This window comes from Geotrypetes seraphini, chromosome 10 (genome assembly GCF_902459505.1).
Source record: "Geotrypetes seraphini chromosome 10, aGeoSer1.1, whole genome shotgun sequence".
In the NCBI taxonomy this organism is placed as follows: Eukaryota; Metazoa; Chordata; class Amphibia; order Gymnophiona; family Dermophiidae; genus Geotrypetes; species Geotrypetes seraphini.
Genome location: NC_047093.1, coordinates 95860473 through 95887893, shown reverse-complemented (window position 1 = coordinate 95887893; position 27421 = coordinate 95860473). Strand labels below are relative to the sequence as shown.

General features: G+C 44.8%; 1 protein-coding gene across 2 annotated transcripts in view; it reads left to right on the top strand.

The window, feature by feature from the left end:
- The window catches only part of UAP1L1 (UDP-N-acetylglucosamine pyrophosphorylase 1 like 1), a 92643-nt gene that overhangs the window by 50471 nt on the left and 14751 nt on the right, over positions 1–27421 (top strand). For both annotated transcript variants that reach the window (XR_004540958.1, XM_033962105.1), the window contains exon 8: positions 10901–10967. Coding sequence is in view for 1 of the 2 variants with exons in the window: in XM_033962105.1 (XP_033817996.1) it covers positions 10901–10967 (67 nt within the window). In the remaining variant the exon portion in view is untranslated. The remainder of the gene's footprint in view (positions 1–10900; positions 10968–27421) is intronic.

Genomic DNA, 27421 nt, shown 5'->3' with positions numbered 1-27421 from the left:
GCCAACCGTTTATTGCTTGTAGTTCACTCTGCCTCCTTGCATCCGCTCTCGGTACTGGCAGGATCTCTGAGAAGGCTATCTTCCTTGTCCTCAGTTTCAGTTTCCTCCCCAGGATCCTGAACTGGTCAGTTAGTGTAGTCCTGTTGTAGTTCCTTCTGCTGACGTCGTTGGTTCCAATGTGGATTACTACTGCTGTCTCCTCCGTCTCGGCTCCCTCCAGGATCCTCTCAATTCTATCGATGACATCCTTCGTTCTAGCCCACGGGAGACATGTCACTAGACGGTCCTCTCTCCCTCCAGCTATGTGACTGTCCACTTCTCTCAGGATTGAGTCACCCACTACAATAGCAGATCTACCCTTCCTCATCTGTCTCTCTGGTCTCAGGTCTGTGTCAGTGGCGCAATCCTCTAGTCCTTCCTCCGGGCTCTGTTGAGTCTCCACCTCATCTGTCATCACTGAGGAAGACATGGGAGAGTTGCCAGAAATGGTATTCAATTCTGATGAATCGGAGAAACTCATGCAAATCTCTAACACTGGATGATGGATGATGGAATAGGTCAGTTTGACAAATTGAACATTAGCAATTCGCCTGGACCAGATGGTATACATCTCAGAGTGTTAATAGAATTGAAAAATGAATTTGCAGAGCTATTAGTAATTTTCTTTAAAAACCAGCATAGTACCAGACTGGAGGTTGGCCAATGTGATGCTGATTTTTAAAAAGGGTTCTGGAGGTGATCTGGAAAATTTATAGACAGGTAAGTCTCAACGTCAGTGCTGAGCAAAATGGTAGAGAATAAAGAACAAAATGACGGATTATATATATAAGCATGGATTAATGAGAGAAAGCCAACATGGTTTTAGTCAAAGGAAATATTGCCTCACTAAACTACTGCATTTCTTTGAAGAGGTGAATGAATATGTTGATAAAGGTGAAACCGGGTGATATTCTATACTCGACTTTAAGCTAAGATTTTGGCGCAAGGGGGTCTCGGCTTATATTTGTGTCAGCGCCTCCCCCTTCCCAGACTTGTTGCAGGCCTCTGTCAGGCCTGTCATATGAACTGGTTGGGTGGGCCGGGGCAGGAGGGATCCCTTCCATCTTCTGTCCTAAAAACATAGTAACATAGTAGATAATAGCAGATAAAGACCTGAATGGTCCATCCAGTCTGCCCAACCTGATTCAAGTTTAAAAAATTATTTTTCTTCTTAGCTATTTTTGGAGAAGAATACAAAGCTCTGCCCGGTACTGTGCTTAGGTTCCAACTACTGACATCGCCGTCAAAGCTCACTCCAGCCCATCTACACCATCCCAGCCAATGAAGCCCTCCCCAGCTCATCTTCAACCAAACGGCCATATGCAGACAGTGCAAGTCTGCCTAATACTGGCCTTAGTTCTTCAATATTTACTATTATTTTTTTATCCTAGATCCTCTGTGTTCATCCAAGCTTTTTTGAACTCTGTCACCGTTTTCCTCTCCACCACCTCTCTCGGGAGCGCATTCCAGGTATCCACCACCCTCTCCGTAAAGAAGAATTTCCTTACTTGCTCTTGAATCTACCACCCCTCAACCTCATAGAAATATGACAGCAGATAAAGACCAAATGGCCCATCTAGTCTGTCCATCCACAGTAACGATTATCTCTTTCTCTCTCTGAGAGAAAACATGTGCCTATCCCAGGCACTCTTGAATTCAGACACAGTCTCTGTTTCCACCAACTCTTCCGGGAGACTGTTCCACTCATCTACCACTCTTTCTGTAAAAAAGTATTTCCTCAGATTACTCCGGAGCCTATCACCTCTTAACTTCATCCTATGCCCTCTCATTTGCAGAGTTTCCTTTCAAATTAAAGAGATTCGACTCGTGCACATTTATATTACTTAGGTATTTAAACATGTCTATCATATCTCCCCTCGCCCGTCTTTCCTCCAAAGTATATAGATTGAGATCTTTAAGTCTGTCCCCATACGCCTTATCACAAAGACCACACACCATTTTAGTAGCCTTCCTCTGGACTGACTCCATCCTTTTTTTATCTTTTTGAAGGTGCAGCCTCCAGAATTGTACACAATATTCTAAATGAGGTCTCATCAGAGTCTTATACAGAGGCATCAATACCTTTTTTTTTCCACCTGGCCATACCTCTCCTTATGCAACCTAGCATTCTTTTAGCTTTCACCGTCAACTTTTCAACCTGCTTGGCCACCTTAAGTTCATACAATCACACCCAAGTCCCGCTCTTCTGTTGTGCACATTAGTTCTTCACCCTCTAAACTGTACCATTCCCTCTGTTTTTTGCAACCCAAATGAATGACCTTGCAATTCTTAGCATTAAATTTTAGCTGCCAAATTTCAGACCATTCTTCAAGCTTCACCAGGTCATTCACACCATCCAGCTTATCTACTCTATTGCAGATTTTGGAATCGTCTTCAAAGAGGCAAATCATACCTGACACCCTTCAGCAATATCATTTATAAAAATGTTATAAAGAACAGGCCCAAGAACAGAAAGAACCATGAGGCACACCACTGGTAACATCCCTTTCCTCAGAGCGATCTCCATTGATCACTACCCTCTTTCACCTTCCACTCAAGTTAAAATAAAACTTGAAACCTGATGAATCGCTTATTTAGATTTACTAAGCGAAATGCAACATTAATAAAAAATATAAGCATATATTTAGATTCAACCATCCCAAGGGCACTCAGTTTATTAGACGTCTGTGTGGAACACTGTCAAACGCTTTGCTAAAATCTAATTCTTGTACAATCTCTCTGGAGCCTGAACTATCGGGTAATGCATCCATTCCAGCCTTGGCAGCAGAAGTTAAAAATAACACCAACCCCCTCTGCGATGTCACTGTGCGGCCGCTCCCCTTGAAGTTCAGTTTGATTCTGCAGCCTTGCTGAGAACTTCTAGTTTTCTTCTGCTCGTGATTTTATTTCTCAATTCCTAGTCTTTTATTTTCTTCAGTTCTGTGGGTTTGCCCTTGTGGTGCGGATCAACTCTGTGCGAATGATCCTTCGGCGGGAGATCGCAGACATTTTAAAGTTTGTCTGCTTCTGGAGGGTGCTCTGTAAGACTGAAACTGCAGTAAACCCTCTGGACAGCCTGCAGATTGAATTGGGTCTCCAGGTTCAGGGACCATCTCTCCCCTGGTTTGTCCACAAAGGGGTAGAGCGCAGGCTGCTGCAGTTCTGAGGAGGTATGCCAGGATCGGAACTGCGCCGCGTGTCTTCCCTGATTTCCCTAAAGGGTCCTGGTGGTCGTGATCTGAGGTGACAGGGAAGTTGGGGCAGCCAGAAGATCTGAAATATTCAGTTTAATCAGCTCCTGAGGTAATGATCTCCCTATGCCTGTACTGTGTATTGCTGGCTGCCATTGAAATGCATTGCAGCACATGTCTGTGAGTCACAGATTTTGGGGGGGTTTCCCTGCATGCCCTGGTACCCCCCACCTTTAAAATCCTAAAATTTCTGTTTTTTTTAGTGTTTTTCTACATTTTTAATGGCTGTTTTTCTGTCAAATTTGGCACCTGCGGCGGCCATCTTGGATTTTCTTAAAAGTTTTTAAAAGTATATTTTTTGGTCTTAGAAGCTTCGTTTTTGCTCCGAACTTCACAGATGGCCACCTCAGGACAGGATGGCATGGAATCATGCCTTAGATGCGGCAGCTAGCGACTGGATTTACAGCCGTTTATCCCGTGCACCGTGGAGACATGAGCAGATCCCACACTCCCCTCGTCCTGAGAGGCCCTAATGCCCTTTCATTCCACCAGAGTCATGATTATTGCATCCGGGGCGCCTAAACTGGGCACGGATGGCGTTTTTGTGAAACGCAAGCGCAATTTCGGGAAACGGTCTCCTCAGTCTGCTGTTCCTGTGAGATTTGAGACGCACAGAGCGGTTCCGGCCACCGGTGCCTGTTTTTCACCAGATTTTGGGGCTCTGAGGTATCTGACTGTCAAAAAAAACACAAAAAAACCCAGGAATTAAAGAGGCTTTGCCTGTTTCTCCCATTCAGACTCCAGTACAACAGTCTGTTCCACTTTTGGATGCTAGCATGATGATTTGTTCCTTTACTGGGGTACCAGAAAACAGGCGGCTCGTCCCCGTCCTTGCTTCTGCTTCGGTGTATGTGCCGTTGCTGTCGCCTGTTTCTTCGGCGGAATTAGCAGAGGTGGCTAACTTAGCGGATCTGGGTGTTACCCAGACCAATGGGTTCCGAGACCTTACGGATCGCCGGGCGGAGTGTCAGCTCGTCAAGACTAGCCGCCTGCCCGTCTTTATTTTGGGGCTACTGTGAACACAGAACCTGGTTTTAGACCATGCAGTTCCGACAGTATGTACAGTTCGGAGTTCCATGCCTCCTTGCTGCACTGCGGTTTTGGCGGAAGTGCTTTTAGAAGTTTGGGAGTCCATGGAGGGTTTCCTTATCCAAGTTTCCAAGTTTATTATAAGATTTGATTAATCGCCTATTCCAGGTTCTAAGCGATGTACAGCTAAAATTACAAAGTTAGGGTAAACATACATAATTAGAACAACTTAATATTAAAAATATTAAAATAGCATAAAAATACATAACATGACTAAACGTATACAACAGGACAATGAACATACATGATCACAAAAAGGTAAAGTTATGGGAAGAAATACAATTCAATATAAAAGAAACAATTAAGGTTAAAAAACATTAGGGAAAGGGGAAGAAATTTAATATAAAATGTAGAAAAAAATCAATTAATCACTAAAAGCATCTTTAAAAAGAAATCCCTTAAGTTTGCTCTTGAATTTGTCTAAAATTCTTTCTTCTCTTAAATGAATTGGCAAGGCGTTCCAGGCTAGAGGAGCCGTAACTGAAAAAATAGAATGACGTGTACCAATAACTTTTAACGATGGAACAACTAATAAATGTTGATCAGTTGACCGTAACACTCTTGAAGTATTATAGGGGATTAAAAGTTTATAAATAAAAGCCGGAGTTTTAAAAATTATTGATTTGAAAGTGAGCAAATTTAATTTGTACATTATTAGATATGTAACCGGCAACCAATGTGCTTTCTCAAGCAAAGGCGTAACGTGATCAAATTTCTTAGCGTTTTCAATAAGTTTAATCGAGGTATTTTGAATAATTTGTAAGCGTTTAATTTCTTTTTGTGCTATTTCTTTAAATAACGAAAAAAGTATCCACTGGATCAAAACGTAGGCGGGGATAGAGCATGATTGCAAGGGATATTTAAATGGTGCCGGGAGACGCCGCCGCCATCACTGAAGAAACTAAAACAGGAGTCGGATGACAGCGGCAGCCCCGGTGAGCGTTTTCTTTAGATATAAATAAATTTTGAAAAGTATAATATTTAGCTATATTTTTTAACTAATTAGGAGGGGGGAGACTAGGTTGTAGTTGTTTTCTTAGTTTTCTCCTTTTATCTCACAGGGAGACCCTTGAAACAGCACTCGTGTAGTGCGAAACATGTCGGGTCTGGCTCCCAAGGTGGCTGAGATAAGTGTATATTTATACTTTTACTAAGTTCAGCATTCGCATTAAAGATTTGAATACTTGTGATTCACCACTTTAAAATAATAAAATAATAAAAAATTAAATAATGGACTGCCGATGATGAGGCACTACACAGCCTTCCCGCTGTAATAACAAATCTATTGCAGTGGTGGAGTGGTGGGGCTGAGGCGTCCTAAACAACATATAGTTGGATTTGAAACGTTTTGATCCAGTGGATACTTTTTTCGTATGTTATCGATTTATACTGGATTAAAGTTTTTTATAGAAAATTATAGCCAGTGATAAATAAATTTCTTTAAATAAGGCATTACAGTAATCAATCTTTGAAATAACTAAGGAGTGTATCAATATATTCAAGGATTTTGGGCAAATAAATTTTTTCATTGAACATATTTGGCGGAGACTATAGAAAGTAGATTTCACAACATGACTAATATGTATCCCATGGCATCGGATTTCAACCAGAGACTGGTCCCGCTGACATTGGATTCAGCTGTGGCTCACGTCGCTAAGCGTACCTCCTTTTCCTCAGATGGAGGAATTGTCCTGCAGGATGTTCAGGACTGCCGATTGCATTTTGATCTCCAGCGTCGTTCTGTTTCCGCTACAGCGGGAGGGCAAACTGTGGCGGCCACTTCTGTGTGGCCTGGGAATGTCTGAATTTTTTTTGCCCGAAGCACTCTGTAGCATCTTGAACTAAGCTCGGAGCCTCTTCAGGCTCCGCTCGGCGAATGACTTGGATTCACCAGTGGTTGGGTGCTACTTCAGCTAAAGGCTCAGTGAACAGGTTCCTTTTACGTGTTCGCTCCTGTTTGGTCAAGGTTTGGATGGCCAGTGTTTAGGTCTGTAGCCTGTGGTGCTCCCGGGCTCTAGACCTTGTTCGACCAGAGGTGTGGGATGGCTGGATTTTCGTCCCTGCTGGAGTTCACTGGTCCCCCGGCGGCGGGATAGCGTTTTGGAGCTCCCTCCAGTCTAGGCTTTGGAGGTGCAGCGCGCCCACAGTTTTTCTACTCCCAGCCTTCTGCCCCTTCCTAGAGAAAAATATGCCACCAGGTCTCTGGCAGGGCCCCCCTCCCAATTTGGGGGGCAGCTTTCGTCCTTCCTTCTGGAATGGCAAATGGTAATCTCAGCCCAGTGAGTCCTCGTTGTACTCAGGAATGGTCTTTGACTACAGTTTTTTGGCCTCTGCTAGAATTATTCTTGTCCTCTCCTGTGGGAATTCCAGACAGGGCCAGCCAGGTGTGAGCCACGGCGCACTGGTTGCTGGATCAGGCAGCTATAGAGCCTGTCCCAAAGGGAAATTGGGGCACTGGGAGATACGCCTTTTCCTTCATCATGCTAATGAAAGTACTTTGAAGATTGCTGACCAATTATGGACCTGAAAGCAGTGAACGCCATCCTATGAGTTCCACGTTTCCAGCTGTAAATGGTGCATTCAGTGGTGGCAGCAGTGGCGCCCGGGGAGTTTTTGGCTTCCTTGGACTTCTTGAAAGTGTACCTCCACATCTCGATTTTTTTGTTTTGTTTTGGTTTTTTCCGGATCATCGGAGGTTCCTGAGGTTGCATTTTCTCGGGAGGCACTTCCAGGTCACGGCACTGTCTATTGGGTTGGTGTCAGCGCCCAGATCATTCACCACAGTCATGGTGGTGGTGGCTGTCCATCTGCGCTCGCTGGGGGTGCTAGTCCATCAGTGCCTTGACGGCTGGCTGATCAGAGCTCCCTCTTTGGTGGAAGGCCCTTGGTGGTTCACCAAGCGGTGACTGCTGGACAGTCTCGGCTGGTGATCTATCTCATGACGTGTCGCTTTGAGCTGCCGCAGGACTTGGAGTATGTGGTTGTCTGGTTCCAATTGGGCAGGCACCAAGTGTTTCTGACAGACTCCTGGATGATTATGCTTCGGAGTGCAGTCGGGACGTGTTAGTTGCTCCAGCCCCAACAGCCTGGCAGTATCTGCAGGTATTGGGTCTATTGGTGGCGACCATAGTTGTGTTCTGTGGACAAGGGCTCGCATCCGTTCTCTTCAGTTGTCCATTCTGTCCTGGTGGAATCCTCAATGGGATGTGCTGGGGTGAAGTTGCCTTGCTTGGCAACGACTCGCAGCTGTGAGATGTTGTGGTAGATCCTGGTTTCTCTGTACAGAGGGCTCCCTCTGCGCGTCTTGGACTGGGTGCCTCTGGCGATGGACGCGAGTCTCCCTGGTTGAGGAGCTCTGTGCCGGTCCACTGTTGGTGGACTACGTTGGAGAGCAGATGGTTGTTCATTCGGCTGGAGATGTGTATGGTCTGTCTGGCCTGCTGCGATTTCACAGGATTCCCTGCGTATTCTTGGACATTGCGTCGGTGGTTGCCTATGTCTTCTTGTCAGAGGGGCTTAAGGAGTCCCCTGCTCGTTGCCTAGGTGGAGAAGCGTCTGCCGGTCTTGTCCTCTACTCCTGTGGCAGGGGTGAACGATGTGCCGGTAGACTTTCTCAGTTGTCAGATTTTGGACCCGGGAGAATAGTCCCTGTCTGAGCTCGCGTTCGAAGCCATGTTTCTTCGGAGGGGGTCACCCTCCTTTCGATCTGATAGCATCCTCAGGGAACCGGAAGGTGGACTGGTTCTTCAGCCGCCGATGGGAGGTCAGCAGAGCAGGGCTCGGCGCTCTGGTTCAACCATGGACTGATGGGGGAACTTCTGTATGGCTTTTCCCCATGGCCTATGATAGAGCACATTCTGGGCCGGGTGGCATCTCATGCAGGTCTGGTGTTCCTAGTGGCCCCGAACTTGCCTGGCTGTCCTTGGTACGCAGACCTGGTGCGGTTGAGGGGGTCTGCGTCTTCCTTGCCATCGGAGATTGCTCACGCAGTGCCCGATAGCCCTTCCAGTTCCGGACGGCTTGGTTTTGTGATCGGGGACTGTACGCGCGACCTTGAGGGCTAAGGGCTTCTTTTCTGCTGTCATTGCCACGTTTCTTCATGGCAACAGGAATTCGATGGGGTCAGCCTCTGCGAAGGCCTAGAGGTGTTTTTCGGCCTGGTGTGCAGCAATTCACATGGATCCTTTGGCCCATCGGTGGTGCCTGTTCTGGCCTTCCTGTGGGCTGGCCTCAGGAAGGGTCTGGGAGTTTCTTCTTCCAGATCCCCATTGTGGGACTGTCGTGTTCGGGTCCCTCTTCTCTCTGGGGTTCTCTGGTGTCTCCCCAAGATGTCTCCCTTGCGACTGCTGGGTTCTCCAAGGGATCCGAGTCTGGTTCTTCACTCACTGGCTCATCTGATCTATGAACCCTTGATTGGGATTTCTCTGAGAGATGTTGCCGTTAAGACTGATTTCCTCGTTACGGTCCCTTCTGCTCAGGGTCTGTCAGAGCTTCAGGCTATGTCGTGCAGGGATCCTTTTCTCTGCATTATGGAGTTTGCGGTTGTTTTGAGGACCGTGTCTTTTCTTCTGTACGTGGGGTCAGCAGTCCACGTCTCCCAGGTAGTTCAGCTACCCACTTTTGTTCTGTCGGGTTCCAAGTCTAAGACCCATGTTTCGCGGTCTCTTGAGGTGTGGCGTCTCCTTTTGAGATGCTTTGAGGCTACTAACGACTTCTGTCTGTCGGACCATCTGTTTGTCCTGGCGGGCCCCGCACGCCGGAGTCGGCCTGCTTCCGAGGCTACCTTCTCGTGTTGGTTGCATGTGGGCATTTCCGCGGCCCATGTGGTAGCCTCCCCTTGGCATGAGCGCTCACTCTGCCGGAGGCAGGGCTTTCTCGTGGGCTGACTCTCATGTGGTCTCGCCTGAGGAGATTTGTCAAGCGGCCACGTGGGTTTCCCTTCATATTGTTTTTCCAGGTTTTACCGGCTTGATGTGGCAGCTATGGGTGTTGCAGCCTTTGGCCCTTCTGTTCTGGCGGTGGGCTCATTGGGACTGCTTTGATACGTCCCATTATAGTTCAGGCTCCAGAGGGATTGTACAAGAATGAAAGATTAGGTTTCGTACCTCTGCTAATCTTCCTTCTTGTAGATCTCCTCTGGAGCCTGAACTCCCGCCCATTTGTTTTGTCCAAGTCGCAGGTTGCCTGCCAGTAACTGGTAAGTTGGCTTTCTCTCTTTGACCAGCCTTGCTAACATTTCCCCGAGTGTCCTTTTATTTACGCTTATGGGGTTTTAGGGGTTCTGGTTTCCAGAGCTTTGTTGAACAAATCTTTAATAGGAACCGCCAGAACCTCTCAGAGCTCCCTCAGTATCCTGGGATGGATCCCGCCTGGTTCCATCACTTTGTCCACCTTTAAAAAAAAAAAAAATCTCCCTCCCGCCTCTCCGCTTACCTTTTTGAATCCCTGGTGGTCCAGTGGTGTACTGGGCAAGAGTGAGTTTTCCGTGCTCCTACCCCACGCTGATCCCCTTCCGTGAATGGCCACCTCAAGTTTTTGCAGCCCACCGGGCATGAGTGAGCTTTCACGCTCCTGCCTGTTGCTGAGCCGCACACTGAATGGCTTCTGCGAGTTCTTGCGAGATTCGTGAGAACTTGTAGCAGCTATTCAGGATGTGGCTCAGCACCGGATCGTAGCATGGAAAGCCATGGGCTTAGCCCCCTCTGGTCACTCCATGGATCAGGAGGGGCAGAAAGCTTGAGATCAGGGTTGTAAAGTCCTGCAGGGTGGTGAATGGCTTTGTCCCCGTAATCACGGTGACCATTTTTTTTCTCGCTCTCTCTGTTGTGGTGGGTTACCCGTGGCTAGCCAAGAGTAACAGCCGCTGTGTCATTCCCTAGTAGATATAAAACAAAATAATGAACAGTATGGATCCCTGTGGTATCCTATAGATCAACTCCAAGTGGTGATGAGGTGTTGCCAAACAGTATGGACTGTTGCTTATCTTTACAAATTATTTTTAAGACACTTGTAATTGTGTTCAAAGTTATCTATTATGGGATTCCCTGGTATTTGTTGCCGGTTATGGCAATTTACCAATAAGAACATAAGAACATTTAGAACTCTGAGGTCTGCGGGCGCAATGCGACTGTCGGTGATGGACTTCTCAAAAGTGTGCTATGAGAATACGAGAGATTCTGCTTTTTCCATCATAGGAGTCACTCTGTGGAACAAGTTAACTGGACCACAAAGAGCTCTCACTGATGTTCAAAAGTTCAAGAAAATGCTTATCACACTCTTTGTAGAAGCATTGTAATGAATGATGATTCTTGTCTACTCTGATTTGGGACTGCTATATAATAGAGCGCTGTGGATACATTTTTCTTACTGAATGATTTAAAATGTTTATTGACTGTATAGATTTTGTTTTTTGTATGTTTTTAGTTATTTTATGAATATTATTTGTAAGCCACCTAGTAATAAGCAGTTGAGAAATTTGATAAATTAATTAATTGGTGTACCATTTCCCTCCCTTTCTACAGTTTATCTGAGATAGAAGATCCTCCTGCTGTTTGTGAAATTTCACCATTGGTGTCATACTTTGGAGAGGTGAGTCTATATATAGATCATAACATAAAATAGCAAATAATTCTTTGGTGTCAGTACTAAAATACTTAAAACCAAATTTTAAAATTCTCAGTGCTGAGCAGGAGTACAGAAGTGGGCAGAAGCATTATTTTTGTGGAAGACTTCTTTAAAGTTTCAAGTTTAATAAAGTTTTGATTAATAGCTTAATAATAATTCTAAGCGATGTACATAACACTAAAATTACAAAATTTGGGGAACAATACAACATATAGCAAGAACTGAGTCTTGCAAAACTAATGACAAACTTGACAAACCCATGAACATAGGGAAGGAAGGGAAAAGAACTACAAGTTATTTGATAGTAAATAAGACATTCAAGGGAAATACATGAGGAGAAGAGAAGTCAGTATACTTCAATAAAGCTATCCAGTAGAGTTGAAATCAGACCAGTGAACTGGCTTGCTAGTTATCAAAGGCATCCTTAAAAAGGAAGCTTTTTAATTTGCTCTTAAATTTTTCCAAGATGCGTTCTTCCCTCAAATAGATAGGGAGCGAATTCCATGTTTGTGGGGCTGTGATAGAAAAAATAAGTTGCCATTTGATCTCAATGTTCTATTTGAAGTGTAGGGATTTTATTTGTTAAAAGGAACATAGACTTGAAAGCTCTGCATCCCTACCAAATTTGCATAGTGCTCCTAAATACACTAAATAAATTCTGCATTATTTGTGAATTGTTCTCATAAATGGAAATAAATATGAGTGGAGGATGTACAGTATACCCTGTTTCCCCGAATATATGACACTGTCTTATATTTTTAAAAACTCCAAAATATGCACAAGGTCTTATTTTCAGGGGGATGTCTTATTTTTCCATGAAGAAGAATACAGTACACATTTATTGCTGAAAAAAAGACATTTATTACCTGTATATGGTACAGGTCATCACAAACCAGAAAAGCTGTATCACAAACCAGAAAAAACTGTATCACAAACCAGAAAAACATTTACTGTATAACAGTTTACAGTATGATACATTTACACATTTAATCAATGACAATCAAGTCATCATCTTCTGGAACATCATCATAATAACTCACACCCTGAGGTTCCAGGTCAATTACTTGGGACTCCATTTCTTTCACAATCAGTGGACCAAATCTCTCATGTTTAGCAATAGCAGTGTCCTCAAATGAGTACTTCTTATCAAGGTAGCCTGCTCGTAATGCATGTTCAATGCAACTGTCAGTGATTTTATCCCATGAATTCTTCACCCAGGTCACAACCTCTTGCAGTTTAGGTTTCACAAAGTTTCCACGCTGATTTCTCTCCATTCTATTTTCAATGTAGTCATTAATTTCCATGCGCAGATTGTCCTTGAATGGCTTGTTGATTGCAATATCAAGGGTCTGGAGATAGGCCGTCATTCCCGTAGGAATCATTATTTGATCTATTTTTCTTTCATGAAGAAATGACTTCATATCTTTAGCACGGTGAGTGCTAGCTACATCCCAGACTAGCAGACCTCTTTGACCTCCTCGCATAACAAGTGGCAGCATTAAATCTACCCACTTTCTTATAACAGCTTGTGTGGCCCAGGCTTTTTCAGTTTCAAGGACAAAAATTCCTGAAACACGTTCAATCTTTTCCTTCTTGCCCTTAGAAATTATTAGAGGTAGGACTTTAGTGCCATCCAGACGAATTGCCAAAATACAGGTCACACGTGCACTTTCATAAGCAGTGGAGGGAATGTACACTGAGGAGGCACCCCGCTGTTCAATTGTTGTTTGAGATGATTGGCCCATAAACACTGCAGTTTCATCCATAGCAATCATGTTGGAAAGCTTGTATTTAGAGAAGTCAATCTCATCAATAAAGGACTTGAATGCAAGTGCTCGCTTAATCACTTGAGCATCTTCCAGCCTAAACAATGTCGTGGATCTTCTTAAAGACAATTCACTTCTCTGAAGGAAATTATCCAGCCAGTGTTGTGATGCTTTGAAATTTTCAGAGGCTATGTTAAACTGTGGCGCCATTGCAAGGGCGAATTCTTGAATATGAGCCCTATTCACAACCAAAGCCTTTGTTCTCCTGTCAACAACCCATTCACAGATCAGATCTTCCAGCTCAGAAAATATTGGTTTCCGACCTGATCCACACTTGCGTTTGTTAGAATTTCCCTTTTCCACTTGTTCAACTAGTTTACCATACTCTGCTCGCCACTTGTGGAGCAATCGTATATTCAACATTTTTTCTTTGCAGAAAGCAGCAAGATTTTGGCCCCAAGAATCTTCCACGATTCTCCTCTTGTACTCCACAGAGTAGCTTTTTCTTTTTGTGGCCATGCCTAAGGGTAAAAGAATAAAAAATGGCACTAGGGTATCCTGGGTGGGGGGGGGGTGATCTTTTAAAATGATACAGAGGGCATCAGAGGGGGGAATCAAAATGGCACAAGAGAATCAGGGGGATGGGCGGTTACCATCTTAACAGTATGGAGAGAAAAACGTTAGCTTGCCATGTAAAAGGTAAATAAAAATTGGCATGCAAATCCTTTAAACCAGATTTTTGATTTTACAGTTAACAATCTGGTTTAAAGGATTTGCATGCCAATTTTTATTTACCTTTTACATGGCAAGCTAACGTTTTTGGAAATGTGTCTGTAACACGGTAAATGTACACTTGTAAAGTTTGAATTTGAAATCAGCTTTCAAATCTGTTAGAAAACAGCATCCTCCACATACCGTACAGATCAGATACAGATTTGCAGTTTGCTTTTAAAACACTAGATGGCAGCATCACTATGTACGGTATCAGTGATACCGTACATAGTGATGCTGCCATCTATTCAGTGTTCCCTCTAAGCGGGCGGGTGTTGTGAGCAAACTTTTTTCACCGTGAGCCAAAAATATCGGGCGCCAGCAAGTTATGAGCCAACTCGCCCGATTCTCCTCTCGCCGCCCTGCCATCTGCCGTACGCCTCTTCCGATTGTGCGCTGTGACGAGAAACGTGTGCGCTGCGATGTAATATTTTGTGCGCCAGCGCAGCTTAGCGGAAACACTGGTTCAAATGGTTTTATTTATTTCCCCAAATTTATTTTTGTTATACGCATTGAAAATATTTGATATTGCGTTTAAATCAAAATCTCAATAAACTTGAAACGAGTGCCCGTGAGATTGTGGGAGGGTTAAATACTCAAAACTTAGAAGTTTTTGCTACGCCAGCTTTCTGGTATCTTTACATACAGTGGCGTACCTAGCATATGTAACATCCGGGGCCCATCATTTTTTGGCACCCCCCCCCATCTGTAAGAAAAACATGATTTTTAGTAACAAACCACACGTCACACATGAGTACCTAGGAAAAGGCAGCATCTTACATATTGCAGTGAGCAGTACATCAATACACCCATTGTAAAACTAAACAAGCCAGACCAGCACAGATCAATCCTACACCGTCAATCCTAACAGAAAACACACAGAACACAGAAAACACCTTCGCCTAGTAAGGAATATGTAATCACAAACTAACCCCTCCCTCTTTTACAAAACTGTAGTGTGGATTTTAGCTACGGAGGTAACAGCTCTGATGCTCATAAAATTCTGAGCATCAGAGCTGCTACCACCAAGGCTGGTGCTAAAAACGCTTCACAGTTTTGTAAAAGGGGGGATAAAATAAAAATACATAGACAAAGGTTAAATTGAACCAGCAAGAAGCTGGACTCTGCATACAATGCTTCACAGAAACAGTGACACATGTCTCCTAAAGCAATAAATAAATAGAAATTTTTTTCTACCTTTGTCTTCTGTGGTTTCTCCTTTCCTCATCTTCTTGTAACTCTCTTCCTTCCATCCACTGTCTGCCGTCTCTCTTCCCCTATATGGCATCTTCTCTCCTTCTATGCCCCTTCCAGAAACTGTATGCCTCCCCCTTCCATCTCTCCTTTCACCCCATTGGTCTGGCATCTCTCTCCTCGCCTTCCCTCTCCCACACCTCTCCTCATAGTCTGGTATCTCCCCTTCCCTGATTCTCTGGCATCTCTCTCCTTTCCTTTTCTTCCATCTTTCGCTCCCCCTCCATGCTCTCACATCTCCCCCTTCCTTTTCCCTTAGACTGGCATACCTTCCTCCTACGCTCCAAGCCCTGGCATCTCCTTTAATTCCCTCCCTCATCTTCCTTCTCCCTCCAGCTGGGTACCGCAACACTCTTCCCTGCAGCTCTGCACTTCCCCACAATTGCCATGCTTCGGTTCCTCTTCTTCCTTCCTTCCTCCCCCCCCCCCCCCCGCGGGACCCTGCGGCACCATCAACTCTTACTCCCTCTAATGTCGGCCCTGCAGCTCCAGACTTCCTCGCACCTTCTCCCCTCCCCCTTTGGATCGCTATTATTTTAAATGTTATAGCCGCGGAGCTGTATCCATCAGTGGAGATGTCTAACCTCGGCCTGCCCCGGAACTCTTACTGCAACAGTGACTTCCTGTTCCTGCCTAGACGGGCGGCTGCTGCAGTAAGAGTTCCGGGGCAGGCCGAGGTTAGACATCTCCACTGATGGATACAGCTCCGCGGCTATAACATTTAAAATAATAGCGATCCAAAGGGGGAGGGGAGAAGGTGCGAGGAAGTCTGGAGCTGCAGGGCCGACATTAGAGGGAATAAGAGTTGATGGTGCCGCAGGGTCCCGCGGGGGGGGGGGGGGGAGGAAGGAAGGAAGAAGAGGAACCGAAGCATGGCAATTGTGGGGAAGTGCAGAGCTGCAGGAGCTGTTATAGCCGCGGAGCTGTATCCATCAGTGGAGATGTCTAACCTCGGCCTGCCCCGGAACTCTTACTGCAGCAGCCGCCCGTCTAGGCAGGAACAGGAAGTCACTGTTGCAGTAAGAGTTCCGGGGCAGGCCGAGGTTAGACATCTCCACTGATGGATACAGCTCCGCGGCTATAACATTTAAAATAATAGCGATCCAAAGGGGGAGGGGAGAAGGTGCGAGGAAGTCTGGAGCTGCAGGGCCGACATTAGAGGGAGTAAGAGTTGATGGTGCCGCAGGGTCCCGCGGGGGGGGGGAGGAAGGAAGGAAGAAGAGGAACCGAAGCATGGCAATTGTGGGGAAGTGCAATCCCCCCAATGCGTCCCCTTACCTTACCTCCCCTTACCTTTGCGACGCGTGTGTGCGCTGTGAAGAGAAACTTGTGCGCTGCGATGTAATATTTTGTGCGCGAGCGCAGGCCAGCGCAGCTTAGCGGGAACACTGGTTATCACTACAAGTAAATACCAGTAGTACGTAGCAATGAAAGGTACGGTAACGAACTACGCAGAAAATGAACTACAGGGCACAGCTGCCTAAAGCCAGGATTAGATGACTTGAGGAGGAGGTAGGAAAGAGCTTGCCGGCTGCTTTTAACATTGAGTGGGTACCTGTAAGTTCAGCTCCGCTCTTGGTGTACAGAGGCTGTTCCTGGACTTGTTTTCCTGGACAGCGGAAGCAGGAAGTTGTGTGACCACGCATATGGTACTGTACCAGTACTCTGGATCAGTGGCGTACCTAGGGTATGTGGCACCCGGGGCCCATCATTTTTTGACACCCCTCCCATGTAAAAAAATATTTTTTGTAATGACCATGAAACAGAATAAATGGTCAGAATAGAAACAGGCAGTGAAAATTTTCTTATATTCCAAACATAACATAACATAAATTATGTCTGAATTGTCATGACATCAGAAGTACATATGAAGTAGTTGCAGGTGATGCTTGGGACAGTTCTGATTGTGTTAGTTCGGTTTTATGTGTTTTTTGAATAGAAGGGTTTTTATTTCTTTTTGAAGGTTTTGCAGTCTGTGGTCGATGTCAATTGGTTGTAGAGTTGGGGGTCGAGTGTTGCAGCTCGAATGGCTAGGAGGTTGTCAAACAGTTTTTTTCTTTTGACGTTTTTGGTTGGAGGGTGTGTGAATGGTGCGTGAATTCTCCTATGTCTGTTTGAAGTGGATTGAATTATTTAGCTGAAGAAATTAGTTACCCCCTCATCCCACACACATTAATTCTCTTCCATTTTTGTTCCCATTATAAAAAACACTGATAAGTTCCCAGAAAAAAAATACATTAAAATAAGAAGTGAAAACAAAGGCCCCTACAGATGAGAACATAACATAAGAATAGCTTAACTGGGTCAGACCAATGGTCCATCATGCCCAGTAGCCCATTCTCATGGTAGCCAATCTAGGACACTAATACCTGGTCAAAACCCAAAGAGTAGCAACATTCCATGCTACCGATCCAGGGCAAGCAGACACTTCCCCCATGTCTTAATAACAGATTATGGACTTTTCCTCCAGGAATTTGTCCAAATCTTTCTTAAAACCAGCTACACTATCTGCTTTTACCATAACTTCTGGCCACTTCATTTTTAAGTTTAGATCTTTCCTTTCAAACAGAGACCTTGCTAGATGTCAAATACAGCACAAGGTAACTTCACATGGACTTAGCTGTGCAGGAAATGTGAATCTCCTCATACACCCACCATATAGTGCAAAAATGTGCAAAGGTCTGTTTTTTTCTTTCGATCACTACATAGCCTAATGCCACACAAGCAGCGCTGTTACAAACATATTCTGTAGGTCAATGCTAAGGATAACAAAGTTTCCTTCCTTGGACCAGAAGGAGATAAACCACTGGAAGAGATCCCAAAACAACACCCAAAGACCCACTCAGGTGTGTGAACCAGTTGAGTGGAGTGGACTAACCGGGGGGTGGAAATGGGCCCGGAGTTTGCTCAGCAGAATTTCCCAGACCACCTCTTCCTCTCAACACATTGACACGCTGCCACCATCACCACTAGGAACACCTCACTGGGTAGGCCAGCTATGCTATAAACTTTATAAAACACATTATTATATTTTCTTATAAAGCACATATTTTAACTGAACTCTCTGAAATCCTCAGCCTTTCCATTCACAAAAATTGAAGGAAGAAAAGTTCCCATTTCCTGCTGTCTCATGTCCCCGGCCTATACAATATTTTTTTTCTGCAGACCCTTCAAAAGTCTGACCAAATCCTCGTTTCACTTGCATTATAAAGTACTGAGGATGCCATCTGTCCCCAATCCCAGGTCCTAAAGTCTAAGACAGTAGCGCAAACTAATGCTGCCAGATACAGGAAAAAAATTTTTGATTCGATTCAGCCCTATTGAATTGGTTTTTCAATTCGATTTTCCTGCCCAGTTGGGTGATTTTTTTCAAAACTCCTGGTGGGTTTTATAGCTTTTTCACCCCCTTTGGCTTCTCCTAACCACACTGGCGCTGTGGTGTAAATAAAATAAAGAAACAAAAAGGACTTTTCCTCTCTCTGTTAAATCCTAGCTCACGTTTGCAGTCCAACACCAGCTCTGGCAGGATACACATTTCAAATCTGACATATTATAATCACAAAACAGAAAATAAAATTAATTTTTCTACCTTTTGTTGTCTGGTTATATTTCAAATCTTGTTGGTCCAAGGCTCTGGTTTTCTTCTGATAACTTGCTTGCCAGGGTCTCCTTCTTTCTTTCTGCATGCTAACCATCCATCTGCCAACTCTGTCCTCCCTTTCCATTTCCCTTCCCTTCCCAGGAAGTCTGGTATCTTTCCTTTTTTCATCTCCCTCCACAGATCCACCTTTTCTTAAATACCCTTTCATCCGGCATCTCTCCCTCCTTCCCCACCACCCCAGAGTCCACCATCTCTCCCTTTCTTTTCCTAATTACCCTCCTATCCAGTATCTCTATCCCTCCTCCACACCATCCCTTGTGTCCAATTTCTCTCCCTTTCTGTTCCTTCCCTCCCTAAATCCCATGGTCCATCATCTCTCTCTCTCTCCTCTATTTTCAGACCCATTATTTCTTCTCTCCCCCCCCCCCCCAAAGTTTGGCATATGCAGTCCAACACCAGCTCTGGCAGGATACACATTTCAAATCTGACATATTATAATCACAAAACAGAAAATAAAATTAATTTTTCTACCTTTTGTTGTCTGGTTATATTTCAAATCTTGTTGGTCCAAGGCTCTGGTTTTCTTCTGATAACTTGCTTGCCAGGGTCTCCTTCTTTCTTTCTGCATGCTAACCATCCATCTGCCAACTCTGTCCTCCCTTTCCATTTCCCTTCCCTTCCCAGAAAGTCTGGTATCTTTCCTTTTTTTCATCTCCCTCCACAGATCCACCTTCCCCACCACCCCAGAGTCCACCATCTCTCCCTTTCTTTTCCTAATTACCCTCCTATCCAGTATCTCTATCTCTCCTCCACACCATCCCTTGTGTCCAATTTCTCTCCCTTTCTGTTCCTTCCCTCCCTAAATCCCATGGTCCATTATCTCTCTCCCTCTCCTCTATTTTCAAACCCATTATTTCTTCCCCCCCCCCCCAATGTTTGGCATATGCAGTCCAACACCAGCTCTGGCAGGATACACATTTCAAATCTGACATATTATAATCACAAAACATATATAAATTATATATAAATCTGACATTTATATATGTCAGATTTATATATATCCCAATATAAACAACTGGGTATATTTCAAAAAGAATGTTCCTAAAGGGCCGTTAACGATAAATAACATATAAAGGAACAGAACCTACTTCAAACGTCTTTTATCATACAGTGGTGCTCAGATTCCAAGATGGAAGGTTAAAGAACTCAGAAAGGGCAACAGCCTTAAAGAGACTTAAATGGTATCAATCATTGCACCGGGTTGTAAAAGATGTTATGAAGTACTGCATAAGTGGTTTATAAAGTTCATAAATGCAAAAATTGCAAAGAGGTTTTTAGTCCAATTTTTAAACAACTTGATATGATTAAAGCTTGAATGAAGTAAATAACTTAGCTGAGAAATAGAGAATGCATAGGTGTAACTGGGTCCTGACGCGTTTCGCCGCTATGGCTTCTTCAGAGAACCCACTCGCAATCAATATATTCACTGCTTGTTATGCTTGGTTTCAATGTTAAGTTCTGCAACATCAAAAAACAAAGTGCATGGAAATGTTTAGATTCAAAGTAGAAGTTATTAACTAAACCAAAAACTCTACCAGACTCTCGACGCTGTCGGCGGGACACCTACTGTTGATTCCGTAATCTTTCAGTTTCCTGTGACGTAAGCGCTCAGCTGAGCACCCGGCATTTATACACTGAAGAAGATGTCAGTCATTTAATGGAGGAACGCCCACCATTCTACTTCTTTATTCAGGCCAGAGGGAGAGACCGTCCTCCAGTGATAGATCCAACTTTGTTCACGCTTCCATAGCCATGCCTGGGTATTACCTCCTCTACTACCATGGGCCACCTCTAATACCGTGAATTGTAAATCTTGGAGCTGGTGCGACATGGTCTGCCAGTGTAGAACTAAAGGGGCATTGATGTCGCCCCTTCTAATTTTGCTCAGATGTTCTGTAATCCGTGTTTTAATACTTCTGGTGGTGTGTCCGATATATAACAGATTGCATGGGCATTGAATAAGGTAAACAACCCCTATGGTATCACAATCCGAAAATTGCTGTAACGTGTGTTGCTTGGGAAGCAAAGGATGGTGGATGCAAGAAGTTTCCAAAACATGCGAACACATAGTACAATTACCACATTTGAAATGTCCTTTGGGCTCAGGTATCAGGATTTCTCCTGATGTATCAACAAAATGAGACTTGGATACAAAATCCCGTAGATTTTTGCCCCTGGAATAGGCAAAAAGAGGTAGTTGCCCCAGACATTGGTGTGCCTGAAGAATGTGCCAATGTGTGTTTATGATTTTTTTGATTTGGAATGCTTGATAAGAATAAGGCAACGTGCACACCAATCGAGGTTCGCGTTGATCAGGGGATGGTTGCAACAAGTAATCACGGTGGGCAAACAGAGCCCGTTTGTAAGCTTTTTTGATAATGCTGTGGGGGTACCCACGTTCACTGAACCGTCGCCACATGTCATCAGCCCGGAGTTTAAATTCTTCTCTAGTACTACACAGGCGCCTGAGTCTTAAAAATTGGCCCACTGGTAAATTGTTCTTTAGATGACGGGGGTGATAACTTCCATAATGCAACAACGTGTTTCTATCAGTGGACTTGCGGTGGATGGTAGTGACGAAGGTTCCTTCATGAATGGTAATATGAATATCCAAAAAAGCTATATGAGTGTATGAGGTACATGCAGTAAATTGCAAATGTGAATTGCATGTGTTTAACCACTGTAGAAATTGATGAAATAAATCCAAAGTGTTAATCCAAATCAAAAAAACATCATCTATATATCGTTTCCATGTGTATATTTCTCGAAAATATATAGATGGGTAAACAAAGGTGTCCTCAAAATCTGTAACATAAAGACATGCCAGAGACGGGGCCATGGTGGCCCCCATCGCGGTTCCTTGTATTTGTTGATAAAAATCAGCATCAAACATGAAGTAATTGTGTTGGAGAGCAATGCTGGCAATGGTGACTAAAAAATCTACTTTGGCTTTAGGCAATTGAAGGGTATCCAGATGTTTACGTACCACCTCAATGGCACCACTCTGAGGAATATTAGTGTATAAAGCCTGGATGTCAAGCGTGACTAACACTGCTCCCGGAGGAATACTATGTGGCTCCTGGAGCCAAACTAACATAGATGTAGTATCTTTTACATAGGACTTAGCACCAGATGAATTTACTACCAAAATGTCTGAATTTAAAAAATCCATGGAAGAATTTAGAGCAGACATTAGAAAAACAAAAATTGGCAAATTCAAAAGAGATGAGGGGGATTACATCCGGGGGTACGTCTACCCCTGGATGGACCGCAATAAACGTTCTCGACAGCCTAGAAAAATCACCTATGCGCAGTCCTCTAGTGGATCCAGTGGAGAAGACCCTAGCACTGATTCAAGTAGCTCAACAATGACAGGTCCAATTCAAACCCGATCTACCACTGTAAATTTTCAAGGGACGGCCTCCCACAAAACAGGAGGTCCTCGGTCCACCAGGGGGAGACGCCCTCCAAAACCCTAAATGTAGAAAACAATGTTTTCAACTTATCTAGTAGGACTTTGACGACAAATGAGGTTGCTGTTCTTTCCAAAGGGCTGTCATTTGTTCCTTTTTCAAATTACAACCCTTTGGATACTAGAATCAGTTTATTTAAACTCATCAGAAAGTGTAATTTAAAACTGTTTTTTCAAGATCAACCATCTGAGTCCGGCCCCATAGAGTTACGCAAAACTTCTACATGGAACCCCCCTGGGCCATTGGATCCACACTTGCAAGTTTTTCACAATCTTGTTGAGAAAGATATCTTGAATTTAGAACAGCAACCCTCTCACTGTAAACGTAATATGTCACCCGAAATGACCACTGCTCTAAGTACATTGACCCATGATTCGAACATTGTCATTAAAACGGCAGACAAGGGAGGGGGCATCGTTGTACAAGATACAGAAGCCTATGTGGCTGAAGCCCGTAGGCAACTCAGTGACAGCCATTACTACCTAGCTCTGCCCTGTGACCCCACAGTGAGCATCTCTGACCTCATTCATCATATTCTTTTACAGGCATTGGAACAGGGGACCATCACAGATAGGGAGTATCGGTTTCTTCATCAGAATCATCCTACCATCCCTGTGATATATTTCGTTCCTAAAATACATAAACATCTGACCAGGCCTCCAGGGCGCCCTATTGTTTCTGGCATTGGTTCTGTTCTAGAGCCACTGTCAGATTTTGTAGATTTCTATTTGAAACCCTTAGTATCTGGTGCTAAGTCCTATGTAAAAGATACTACATCTATGTTAGTTTGGCTCCAGGAGCCACATAGTATTCCTCCGGGAGCAGTGTTAGTCACGCTTGACATCCAGGCTTTATACACTAATATTCCTCAGAGTGGTGCCATTGAGGTGGTACGTAAACATCTGGATACCCTTCAATTGCCTAAAGCCAAAGTAGATTTTTTAGTCACCATTGCCAGCATTGCTCTCCAACACAATTACTTCATGTTTGATGCTGATTTTTATCAACAAATACAAGGAACCGCGATGGGGGCCACCATGGCCCCGTCTCTGGCATGTCTTTATGTTACAGATTTTGAGGACACCTTTGTTTACCCATCTATATATTTTCGAGAAATATACACATGGAAACGATATATAGATGATGTTTTTTTGATTTGGATTAACACTTTGGATTTATTTCATCAATTTCTACAGTGGTTAAACACATGCAATTCACATTTGCAATTTACTGCATGTACCTCATACACTCATATAGCTTTTTTGGATATTCATATTACCATTCATGAAGGAACCTTCGTCACTACCATCCACCGCAAGTCCACTGATAGAAACACGTTGTTGCATTATGGAAGTTATCACCCCCGTCATCTAAAGAACAATTTACCAGTGGGCCAATTTTTAAGACTCAGGCGCCTGTGTAGTACTAGAGAAGAATTTAAACTCCGGGCTGATGACATGTGGCGACGGTTCAGTGAACGTGGGTACCCCCACAGCATTATCAAAAAAGCTTACAAACGGGCTCTGTTTGCCCACCGTGATTACTTGTTGCAACCATCCCCTGATCAACGCGAACCTCGATTGGTGTGCACGTTGCCTTATTCTTATCAAGCATTCCAAATCAAAAAAATCATAAACACACATTGGCACATTCTTCAGGCACACCAATGTCTGGGGCAACTACCTCTTTTTGCCTATTCCAGGGGCAAAAATCTACGGGATTTTGTATCCAAGTCTCATTTTGTTGATACATCAGGAGAAATCCTGATACCTGAGCCCAAAGGACATTTCAAATGTGGTAATTGTACTATGTGTTCGCATGTTTTGGAAACTTCTTGCATCCACCATCCTTTGCTTCCCAAGCAACACACGTTACAGCAATTTTCGGATTGTGATACCATAGGGGTTGTTTACCTTATTCAATGCCCATGCAATCTGTTATATATCGGACACACCACCAGAAGTATTAAAACACGGATTACAGAACATCTGAGCAAAATTAGAAGGGGCGACATCAATGCCCCTTTAGTTCTACACTGGCAGACCATGTCGCACCAGCTCCAAGATTTACAATTCACGGTATTAGAGGTGGCCCATGGTAGTAGAGGAGGTAATACCCAGGCATGGCTATGGAAGCGTGAACAAAGTTGGATCTATCACTGGAGGACGGTCTCTCCCTCTGGCCTGAATAAAGAAGTAGAATGGTGGGCGTTCCTCCATTAAATGACTGACATCTTCTTCAGTGTATAAATGCCGGGTGCTCAGCTGAGCGCTTACGTCACAGGAAACTGAAAGATTACGGAATCAACAGTAGGTGTCCCGCCGACAGCGTCGAGAGTCTGGTAGAGTTTTTGGTTTAGTTAATAACTTCTACTTTGAATCTAAACATTTCCATGCACTTTGTTTTTTGATGTTGCAGAACTTAACATTGAAACCAAGCATAACAAGCAGTGAATATATTGATTGCGAGTGGGTTCTCTGAAGAAGCCATAGCGGCGAAACGCGTCAGGACCCAGTTACACCTATGCATTCTCTATTTCTCAGCTAAGTTATTTACTTCATTCAAGCTTTAATCATATCAAGTTGTTTAAAAATTGGACTAAAAACCTCTTTGCAATTTTTGCATTTATGAACTTTATAAACCACTTATGCAGTACTTCATAACATCTTTTACAACCCGGTGCAATGATTGATACCATTTAAGTCTCTTTAAGGCTGTTGCCCTTTCTGAGTTCTTTAACCTTCCATCTTGGAATCTGAGCACCACTGTATGATAAAAGACGTTTGAAGTAGGTTCTGTTCCTTTATATGTTATTTATCATAGATTTATATATATGACATATATAAATCTGACATATTATAATCACAAAATATATATAAATCCCATGGTCCATCATCTCTCTCCCTCTCCTCTATTTTCAGACCCATTATTTCTTCCCCCCCCCAAAGTTTGGCATATGCACGTCTCTTTGAACACCCCCTTCCCTCCGTGTACTTCTAAATCATGGTCCCCCCCAAAGGCCTGTCCCCCCTTAAAGGTCTGCCTGTCCCCCCTTGAAGGCCTGCACCCCCCCCCGAAGGCCTGCACTCCCTTGAAGGTCTGCACCTCCCCGAAGGCCTGTCCCCCCCTTGAAGGCCTGTCCCACCCCCTTGTAGGCCTGTCCCCCCCTTGTAGGCCTGTCCCCCCTTGAAGGCCTGCCTGCCTACCTGTCTCTCCCTTGAAGGCCTTCTCCCCCTTGAAGGCCTGCACCCCCCCCTTGAAGGCCTGCACCCCCCCCTTGAAGGCCAGCACTCCCTTGAAGGTCTGCACCCCCCCGAAGGCCTGTCCTCCCCTTGAAGGCCTGTCCCACCCCCTTGTAGGCCTGTCCCCCCCTTGTAGGCCTGTCCCCCCCTTGAAGGCCTGCCTGCCTTTCCCCCCTTGAAGGCCTGTCCCCCCCCTTGAAGGCCTGCACCCCCTTGAAGGTCTGCACCCCCCCAAAGGCCTACCCCCCCCGAAGGCCTGCACCCCCCCTGAAGGCCTGCCTGCCCCCCCTTGAAGGCCTGCACCCCCCCCGAAGGCCTGTCCCCCCTTGAAGGCCTGCCTGCCTGCCTGTCACCCCCTCCCCCTTGAAAGCCTGCCTGCCTGCCCGCCCGCCCCACCCTGAAGGCCTGGTGCCCCGACCCACCCCGAAGGACCGCTCGCCCCCCTGGCCTCCCCGCACCACCTATGAAGCAGCCGCAGCAGGATCGCGAAGTCAGCGTCAGCGATCCCTGCGCTGCTTCCTGCGCCACGGTCCCGCCCCTCCTCTGACGTCAGAGGAGGGGCAGGATCGCGGCGCAGGAAGCAGCGCCTAAGCAGCGCAGGGATCGCTGACGCTGACTTCGCGATCCTGCTGCGGGCTGCTTCGCAGGTGGTGCAGGAAGGTCAGTGGGGCGAGCGGTCCTTCGGGGGTGGGGGGGGACTGAACGGCAAGGCCGGGAGCACCCCCTTAGGGCTGGCACCCGGGGCGCACCGCCCCCCCCTTGGTACGCCACTGCTCTGGATCGCCAAGACATGCTTGCCAAATAGTGCCTTATTTTCGGGGGGGGCCTTATATTTCCCAGGTGGGGAAAAAAAGGGGGGTGTCTTACTAAAGGAGGAGGTCCTATAATGGGGGAAACACGGTATAAGTGGCCAATTTTAAACATTGATACCATTTAGAGGCTGTTTCTCTAAAACTATTTAAAGAAGAATATAAGGAAATACAGTCTGAGCCAATTTGATACAGTGTAAGAGCTGAATCCATCTATATTATTGTTTTTCAAGTAACCCATATTTACCAACTAATTCACAAAATGAAACTCAATCCTCATTATTCTTTAAACCAGTTTCTCTCAAACTTTTTTGAGCCGGGGCACACTAAAGGTAGTGGCTATGACTTGAGGCACCCAGAAGTACACGGACGTCACCGTGATGACATCACGCATATGTGTGACATCATCATGTTGATGTCCGCACATGTGCAGAGTCCCTCCAGATGGGCCCTGAGATGCCAGTAGGGGGTGCTGGCAGGGAAGAGGGACAGAGAGAAGGAGAGGCATTGGCGCCAGCTGATTGCCTACAGCAGTGTTTCTCAACTACTTCAAGCTAAGTACCCCCTAAGTCTAACAAATATCAACAGACCTCCCTAAGCCCACTCAAACTCTGCCCCAGATCCCTTCCCCTTTACTAATTGTAATGCAATTTTTTCCATTCATTTTTCATATACACACAATATACACAGCAGATATAAATTCTCAAAACTGACACATTTCAATCACTATATTGAAAATAAAATCATTTTACCTACTGGCGATCCTCTGCAGGCTGCTGTAATTAGCTTTAAAGGTGAGATCGTGAGGCCAGGGGAAAGCCAGAGGATGCTAAAGAGAAGGGAGAAATATGCAGGCTTTCAGCGAATCAGGCAACGCTGGCGCTATACTGTGTAGGGAAATCAGCTGGTAGATGCTTCTCTTCCTCCTCAGTGTGCCACAGTACACTTGGAATATCAGGAGGCACACTAGTGTGCCTCGGCACACAGTTTGAGATACACTGCTTTAAATGATTTAACCTGCCAAATTCCAGCCTTTTTCTAGATCTTCCAATAAATTGTCTTATCCTGTATTTTATGATTGGGATTATTCCAAATAGGTGCCCACATTGGGTTCCTTTTATCAAGCCGCGCTAGCGGGGTTAGCGCGTTGGACATTTCATCACGCGCTATCCCCCGCGGCCAGCTAAAAAACTAACGCCTGCTTAATGCAGGCATTAGCGGCTAGCGCGGCAGGCGTATTAACGTGCAGTATTACGTGCGTTAAATCCCTACCGCAGCTTGATAAAAGGACCCCATAGTATCCTTCCAATGAACCTTAACACCTTTTTCTAATTCTTGAAATGCAATTCTTTTAGCCAAGAATACATTATTCAAATTTTGTTCATTCCCAGATTTCGTAAAAGGGATAGTCCACAATGGCTCACCAATTGATAAGGAATCTT